Below are 9363 nucleotides of genomic sequence, written 5' to 3' on the forward strand. Positions count from 1 at the left end.
TACCAAGCTTGTTGATTTTTGAAGAGTCAGACTTACACAAAAATAACATGACCAAAGTGCATATACTAAATTGAATTTGAATTTACATGACAAGTCGCTGAATTTAACTGTCCAATATGGCGGACGGGGTCGACAATACATAGTCGCATGAGTGCAAGGCCAAGGACCCAAGAGACAATCCGGCCTGCATTACGTTACATGTATATGCATATATAGGGTGCATTCCACGTATAGAAATACGTTGTGATCAGCAATAAACAATTCTTCCTAACAGCCGGAAGTGTTCCCTGCGTCACATCCGTCACGCCCTCATCAGGCAGTGTCCATGGCGGAACACAGGTCACCCTCAAAGGGTCAGGTCAGTGGATTTCAATAACGTTTAAACAACCGAAGTGAAAGTATTGTATAAATTGTTATCATGTGTACGCGCGCGCGTGCAAGAGAGAAAGAGAGAGAGAGAGAGAGAGTAATGTTCCAACGTCCGAATCAGGTATTCGAACTTTCGATGGCGCCGCACTCGGCCCGCTCGAAACAGTTCGATTTATTCGAATGGAGCCCGTGTGATACTCCTTTCGAACCTGTGCGATACGGAAGTTATGGCCCGGTCCGGAACACCCGTATCGAACGCTTTCGCGTCACAGGTATGACATAAATGCCCTTATCGGTTGGCAAATAAATAAGAGGCTCTAATAACGAATGACGAAATGACTTGTGTTACAATTACCAGCGTATTGTACTTTTTCTTTTGATAGTATTAATGTATATCAATTAATATGTAATGTGTTAACATCTGTTATTACAGGGTTTACTTCTACACAGTTCGCCTTTGGACCCGGCAATGAGCTTGTGGGATATCGGGTCTACTTCAGAACCAACATCCGGGAACTTCCATGTGACGTCATACCGTATCTCAGCGGGTCTCGTCAGATCGTCTGCACCACGAGGTAAGAAAGACTCTTCGAAAAGTTGACTCAGGAAAATGAGAACATGGAAAGTGGGCACACATACATTTGAAACATAGGCTAAAAGAAACACCATTTGGTGAGGTTCGAACAATTGAATCTATACATTCAAGTACAAAACCCACGACATGGCATGATTGTGCTTTTCAACGAGACCCAATTATAATTGGGAGTATAATTTTGAGACGTACAGGTGCTCTTGGGAGAATATAATATGTACTGTGAGAATGCACAAGAGCGCGCGTGAAGCTTGTGGGAAAACGAGGACGGAATGGGTTTAAATTCTCTCCTCAAATCATGACGCCGGGCCTTTCATTAATTAGGTGTAAGCAACATATTAATGAAAAGCGGCGCTTCAATGATTTCAAAACATCACTGAAGAAATGTTTCTCAAATGCTAGCGTCACATTTGAAAATGGGGCTATGCCGGGATGGAAAAAATTAAAGTGTTAATTAATTCGCTCGGGAATTTGTCCAAGGCAGAGCAAAGGCTACGAAACTCTAGAGCATGCCATTTGGTACTGCGGCGAAGTGCTACTTGGGTGGTGCGTTATGTCAGACTTCCGTTTCAATAAAAATATGGTTATCTATGGCATCTTGCAATTGCCAACCTCCTGGAAAAATGTAAGAAAGATGCTATAACCTACCTTATTGCCGTCACGAGGAAACGCATATGGTCCTCACGTTGTGAAGCCGTCTTTGACAAGACCTTTTCGACTCAAGTCTAGATGGTTCCGTACGTCAAGGAGTGCCTCCGCTCAAGATTAAAGCTGGACTTTGTCTGAATGTTAAAGCTGGAATTTGTCTGTATAAAACAAGGTTTATGTCTCTGTGGTGCTTAGGGTCGACGGGGGAACTACGCTAATCCTTTGCACTTTTAAACCCCTGCGTTTCGTATCATTCGTATCAGTGTGCTGCTTTAATCTGTCTGTCTGGTACGTTTCGTATGTCTTCATTTTATTTGGATGTGTCAAGTTGACAGGAGTGGGTTGGTGGGAGCTCGGCGGACAAGTAACCTGTCGTGGGTAGCTTGACGCATCCCTTTTTCTTTCCTTCTTCTCTTGTATGTTCTTTGAAATGTTGACCAAAAAAAGTGAAAAAATCTCTCTTGTCTAGTTTCCTTTTTTTCAATTTTGTTATACCCCAATTGATAAGGGGAATATAAAACAAGAGTTCGTAGACCTCAGGCCTGCATGAAATGTATTAGGTGTCTGTAGACCTATTGTGTATTTTTTTCCCTTTTCGTCCCTGGTTGCGTGGTTGGAAAAGTGAGATTTTTACCGTGTTGGTTGTGCACCATGCAAAAGTCTGAAATTCCATTTTCGGAATGTGTAAGTTTGGGCATGGATGAACATTAACTATTTTGGATTTCTTAAGCATGTAACCAACCACAGTACCTTAAAGTTATTGAGACGACTTTTCCCACCTTTTTTGGTCTCAGAGTCAGATGGCCCATGTAGTTATTCTGTCACATATGATATATTCAGTACTGATATCTTCCTATTTCAATGTACTGACCTAATGCAGCTGCTAAGTATCCTTATTGTACCAATGATATTCATTAAAGATTTATTTCTGGAGTGTTATATCACTTGACACTGGAAGGTTAATTGCATAATTTGAAAAATTATATTTTTACAGTAGTTCCATAGACAATATGAATAGTGGTAGGCCCCATCCAGCAGCATTAGGGTGGTATGATATTTTATTCAATCCGTCCAACTAAAACCTAAATCTCCTGAAGTACCTAAGCCAAATTTTACAGCAGAATTTACTACTCAAAATGTCCTTGTCAATCCCATTCATAAATGGCAAGCTGCTGGCAACTTTAAAAAGTTCAGAAAGCTGATGCAGTCAGAGTGAACACCCAGCAAACATCCCACAAAATCAATGAGCAGTTGCTTAGAGGAGGAAACAATTTCATCATATTTTTGCAGTGACAAAATGCAACAAAGGATACCAAATTTAAAACAAAACAAAGCCTCTACCACTTAACCCTGCCCGTACTATAGATTAAGCAGGCCCCCAAATCAAGCAAAATTATGACTAGCCCCAAACTACAAATTACCTGCATACAATACGGAAATGGCATCCCCAACGAAACAACAAGAAACAGGAAAAATCATACACATACCTTTGTCTTACACTCAAGCTCTATACATTTCTCCTCCACTTTAGAAAGTTGTATCTTCTGCTGATTGCCAAACAGGGTAAAGGAACTTGTACCAGAACTTTAAACTCAGTACTACACAGCTCTCAAAACACCACAAACTCGGACTAAGAAGCAAACTCAAACTGTACCTAACAAATACAGCAACAGATACTAGCTAGACTAGGTATGTCATCTGGCAGGTCAGACACTGTTGATACAAAGTAACCTGATACATTGAAGGTGGCCCAGGCCAGATGATGGTTTTAGGTGTAAACTTAAAGACCTCTCAATCTACCAAAACAGATGATGGTTCTACATATAAACCCAAACGTCACCTGTTTTTACAACCAAGCAGATATTGGGAGGATGCCCCAACCACACAAATACAGGGTCAACCTATACAGTATCAAGTTGAAGCACTAGGAGGCCCAAAATCAAACATGACCACCAGGACACCACCAACAATTCACGTACCAAATAGCAACACAATGGCACCTTGCATTCCGGAGATACAGCGCACGCCCCGTGCCCGCACAAAAAGTAACCTAAAATGTCAAGTTCAAGCACCAAGGGCGCCAAAATCAAAATTGAGAATTATTCAGCCACCGCCAACACATGTGCAAAATATCATCGCGCCAGCACCAACCGTTCAGAAGATATAACTCCGGAAATACCCCTCCCGGACACAAAATTCGACCTGCCGGGTCAAGTTCAAACGCGACAAGGCCCAAAGTCAATCCTAGGCAACAAGCAACAACCCCCCACCAATGCACCAAAAATCGTGGCAATCGCGCGTATCGTTCTGGACACACAGCGCCAAAAGTGCCCCCAAAACACCAAAAATGCCACCTGCAATGTCAAGTTCAAGCGCCAGGAGGCCCAAAATCAAACCTGAGTGTCAGGCTACCACCCTCAACCCACGTACCAAAAATCGTTGTGCTCGCACCATCCGTTCTCGAGATACAGCGCCCTAAATCCCCAGCTTCCAAATTTCCCCACGCCCGTGAAAACCATACCTGCATACATGCAGGTAAAAAACTATGGTCACGACTTTTTTTGGTGTGCGTCTTTTACGCAGTCTTTTACTGTCTTTTATATTGCACCTTTCGCTCCCGGTTTGGAAATATAACCGCAACAGTATGATATTCTTAGGACACAGTTTGCTGCGTAGCCAATATATGTACACTACTTCTCTACCTACAGGCCGTCCAATGAGGAGACGTACAGTGTTCACGTGACCATAGACGGCGTGAGCCTGGAGAATCTAGGCGGATCCTACTGTAGCCCAGAGTGCACCTTCCAGGTAACGACTTGTCTCACCGTACAATATGCGTTCACAACAGAAAACTAAGGGCATCCTCCTCACAGTTGTATAAGTGTTTGAACGTCTTGTGACTGCAATTTTGTTGTACATCCTAGTTGACTGTTGAAAAGTTCAACCATAGCTTCACTGAAATTCTACAAAATGACAATAAGACAACATTACGAATCTGGCAGGGTCTTGGCAATGTTCTGAATAAAGATCCTTGACATTCTTAAGCAATTGGAACGTGTAATAGAATATCTTTGCTTATGCATAGTAGAAAAGATGTGCGAATGCGACTTGGTGGCACAATACTTACTAACCTGCTGCTCATGTTTTTTTTTGTTCTTCTTTACAGTATACTGACGACAAGACACCGACCATCACAGGTGTATCTCCGCGCTCGGTTGTCCCAGGTATATCTAGCCTTTATACACATAGTCTTACTTCATCCAAGCAGCTCAAAGTTCAAATAGGACAAGATTAGTACACACCTAGCGGAGAGCGTCAGTATAGCAATTTTACAAAGTATCACTGTTCAGACCATATGCTCATCAATCTTTAAAATCACGATTGGTAGTGCACTATAATTTGGTTTGATCTAAAAAGATACTGAAATGATGATAACGATGTGTTTGTCTAAGATATACAATATTTTGATGCCGTAGCTCTTTAAAAAAAGGTGTTGAAATCAGAAGCTATATTGACATGTAACTTGGTCCAACATGTAGTTGAGACTGTCTAAAATTTTGTGATTTCTGTGATTAGAAATATTACTTTTTCATGTTGATCAAAAGAGTAATGCTTAGCACATTGCCCATCTTACAGGTGAGATAGTGACGATCTCAGGCCGGATATTCACAGAGAAGTACATGGAGCCAGATCCGGATGTGCGGAAGATACAGGGGTGAGTACAGGGGAGTGGCATCTTTCAGTTCAGCCTGGATGACTCCCCTCTTCTTTAACCTTGATAATCTAGTAGTATTTAATTTCATGTATTCATTTATAGTTACTGGCAAATGTCGTGCGGGACCTGTTGTATTATCTAGTTTGTACCTCGATTTATCGGCACATTTTCGTGTATGCATCACAAAGAATCAGGTCCGATACTCTCAGTCTATCTGTTCTAAAGTTAAGCAAAGCACTGCATATGGTGAAAGCAAAATTTTCATCGCATTCTTATCCTTTTTCTGCCAACTCTAGGCCTGTAATTCTGACTGAAAAGACAGAAGAAAAGTTGGAAAACTGTAACCTGCTGAACCCGACAACAAAGAAACCGTAAGTACAACGTTTGCCTTACTTGCAAATGGCGTTAGAAAGTTGTGTTTATGCATTGATATTTTAGTTTGTTTTGATATGAAAACAAATGATTCACATCATACTGTAAAACATTGTCGTTCTTTAGATACGGCATAGCCTTGGACACTGATTCAGCTACACAGGGAAGTTTGACGTGCAGAGTAGAACACAGCTTCATAGGTAAGTTTGTGTGACACCACATTACTTGAACCATGGCGGATAAAATACTTTTAGTGCGTTTCGAACTTAAGGGATTCTTTTTATTATGCTTCTACGTTTTACTTATCTAGGGGATTAACTTTTTAATGCCGTGTTAAAAGAACAATTTTTTGCTGTATGTGAAAAGTGAGTTTTGTGATTTCAGTAGAAATATTTAATGGTCTTGGGGAGGTTTTATAGATGGCGACTTTGGTGTTGATACTTATTACCAACTTGAACTGGCGTATCCAAATGAAACAGGTATCCTTTTTTCTATTTCCTTTGTAGGGAATCTAAACGCCAGCTACATCGTGTCGGATCTCGGAAGGTTTGTAAGATTACGTCAATGGATAAGTCCTTGCCAAGTGTAATGGTCAATGGAGTTAAAAAGAAGATGTAAAAATCATTAGTTTTATGATTAATGTTAAACAAGTTTTACAAAAAGGCAACTTTCAAGGAAATGGGCTCATGATTAAGAATAGTTTAAAGGACTAGCTAGAATTGGATGGAAATAAACTCGGAACAACCACTAGCATCGTTTGTACTGCAGGTCACGAATTGAGGAAAGTGCTTTGCAGACTAGCGCCAGTGGAGAACGCTATCTGATCCAGACACATGCAGGTAAGGAATTTGCAACCTCCGGATGATAATCCTAATATATTCAATGCTCAACGGTTGCATAAGTTATTAAGTACAGGTTAAAGCTATTAACTTTGGATGGGAAAGAGCAAGTTTTACAGTTCCAAGTTCGCATGTTGTGACTATTGCACATGCGAACTTGGAACTGTTCACATACGTACTACGGAATGTTGGATAGCTTATTGTCTATTGGCGTAAATGGCATGAATTAATGTACGAATTCCCATTGAGCTTTTTCAACATAAGTGACTACACCCCTACGCGTTGTATTATTATATATACGCTTGAAGCTTTGAGCTTGAGTTATTCAATCTTCTCTGTCTACGAACATATTTTGCTACTTTAGTATTCTTGGTAAAATACTACGTACCATGTAGGTTGTGACTAACACTAGACAAATTCTTTTTGACAGAAATTCTAACCGTCAGTCCCTCAAAAGGAAGTACAGCAGGGGGTACATTGGTCACCATCCAAGGAAGGTACTTTATGGAGAACGCCAACGTATCTGTCCAAGGTATATATGATGTAGATTTCATTCACTAACTCACCATGAGTCATGCAGTTTCAAACTGGTATTTTCGCAAAAAATGGAATTCTATTATCGTTTCATCAAGCACGAAGAAAGTATAACATATAATAAAAGCAACACTTGGTACTACTAATTTGATACATATCTGTAAGCTGAAAGTTAATGGTCTGACATTTATATCAATCTTGGCAACTATACGCAAAAGTAGTTAGCGGTATCCGTGCCATAATTGCAATGAAACAATGCTATAGTTAATGAGCGTGTCAGAACAACCAATACAATGCAATTTTTAGTGAAATGCTTCAATCTTAAAGTAACGGAATGGGCTCTGTGTCCTTCTCAGGTGTCATCTGTGACGTCCTGTCTGTCTCACCTGTGGAGATCACCTGTCGAACACGTGCAAAACCACCTGGCACGAGACGAAAACAGCTCTATCCTGGTAGGCTTATATCCTTAATCGCTTTATTTTTAAACTTGAAAAAAACGTTCCAGTACCAATATATAATGAATGATAACTATGATAAACCAATCGTGTTATGTTTTAAGGTGAACAGGTAATATATAAAAGAAGGGAAAATCCACAATGTCCATATCAAGTTCCATCCTAAAATTCAATATGCTGGGCAAATCCGCGAAGAATGAAGAACACAATAATGATTGTTTAAGTCTGTAAATGATTTTCTTCTCACTCACTTTCAAGATAGTTTTATAAAGTATATGAGATAAGTAATGTGCACTGCAGTATTCAGCTTTTAGTCTATCTCGACATTTGTATATCACTCATGCTGAAAAAGATACATGTTTCTTCGCCAATTATGTTTCGACGTTCTTCTTATCAGGAAACCGAGGACTTCTCTACGAGATCTGGACAAAAACTTTCACTTCTGACGTTCGTGACGTCACCAAGCTTCCATCAACATCCGGGGACTACAAATCCTTCTTCGCCCCAGAAGCCGCAAACCCACCGAAGGTTATTTCTATCATAATCTACTAGTAGTTTGATGTTTAACAAATTAAATATCATTTAGTAATGAGGTGACAGTTTGAAAACAAGAACACTCAAAAACCCCTCTAAAGTATGATACAATACACAAATTTCATAGATTGCACCAGTTTTTGTCACGCGTACGGTAAAATTTACTGTAAAAGGACAAGAATTATCACTTTCTGTGTATATAATGATACCTTAGTCTTGAACGAAACGTAGCTATTTAATACACAGGCTGTACATATTGTTTTAAAACATGCCGCCTTATGTAACGAATGTAGTCAATCTTAATAGCATCAGGATGGCATTTGATGCAAGAGAACAAACAGAAAATAGTAAATAACAACAACAATGAAAATTATTTTCCATCCAGGCCGTGACTGGAGAGTGGAACCGATACAGCTTTAGACTCAGTGGGTTTTTCGTGCCACCGGTTACAGCCGAATATACCTTCTGGATCTACTCAGACGATCAGAGCGTTCTCTCCCTGAGCGACTCGGACAGGAAGGAAAATAAGGTTAGAGACTAATGTTTTAATTGTAGGTTATCATTTGCTTGTATACCAACACAATACGTGATAAGGAGCTTACTAACAGTGGTTAATCTGTTTTATTTACAAGGATATCGCATTATAAACTCTGACCTCCGAATACACTCACTTATTTGTATATACATAACTGTCACTGATGTGTAATATTCCCGCTATCTATGTATGTTTTCCGCGTCTATATGTTTTATCTCAAAACATCAAAGATTGCTGTCTTGAGAGTAAGTGTAATGTCCTTCTCAAATAAATACTAACAGCGATGCGAATGCAGAGTAGTTACAATATATTAATCAAATCAGACATTCTATTTCGTAGCTAAAATTATACATCAGTTTAAAGAAACATCACCCATGTAACCATTGTATCGTATGTGATAAAAGAACACATAAATGTCATAGCCCATTCATATTGCTCAGCTAGTAGGCAATGAAATGGATGGTGATGTCCAGGAGAGAGTGTGTTCAGCACCAAGGGCAGGTCTCATTCCAATAATGAACAGACAGTTAACGTTTAAAAGTAACTGTGCTTTCTTTATTGCTTTGTCTCAAAACAGGTTGAAATTGCTGAATGCCCATCCTACACATCCAGCTACTTCACAAACCGGTCCCAAAAGTCAGTGAAGCTCCCTCTAGCGGCCGGCGAGCGGTACTACATGGTATCCGTGGCGCATGACTATGGTGGCCCAGACTACGTCAGTGTCGGGGTGCAGATACACAGCTCCGCGTTCTGCACGGCAGATTCAACCA

The 9363-nt window shown here is 40.1% G+C and overlaps 1 protein-coding gene and 1 long non-coding RNA gene across 2 annotated transcripts in view; both read left to right on the forward strand.

Moving 5' to 3' along the window:
* The first annotated feature begins 271 nt into the window (after window positions 1-271).
* LOC118415197 lies at window positions 272-4393 on the forward strand. Its single transcript, XR_004831088.1, has 3 exons — window positions 272-358; window positions 803-944; window positions 4318-4393. It is a non-coding gene; the product is annotated as an uncharacterized LOC118415197 (long non-coding RNA).
* Window positions 4394-7403: 3010 nt separating this feature from the next.
* LOC118416221 (fibrocystin-L-like) overlaps window positions 7404-9363 on the forward strand; it is a 14930-nt gene continuing 12970 nt past the window's right edge. The window contains exons 1-4 of the mRNA XM_035821305.1: window positions 7404-7521; window positions 7922-8052; window positions 8444-8587; window positions 9171-9308. Of these exons, the coding sequence (XP_035677198.1) occupies window positions 7404-7521; window positions 7922-8052; window positions 8444-8587; window positions 9171-9308 (531 nt within the window). The remainder of the gene's footprint in view (window positions 7522-7921; window positions 8053-8443; window positions 8588-9170; window positions 9309-9363) is intronic.

This window comes from Branchiostoma floridae, chromosome 5 (assembly GCF_000003815.2).
Source record: "Branchiostoma floridae strain S238N-H82 chromosome 5, Bfl_VNyyK, whole genome shotgun sequence".
Lineage (NCBI taxonomy): Eukaryota > Metazoa > Chordata > Leptocardii > Amphioxiformes > Branchiostomatidae > Branchiostoma > Branchiostoma floridae.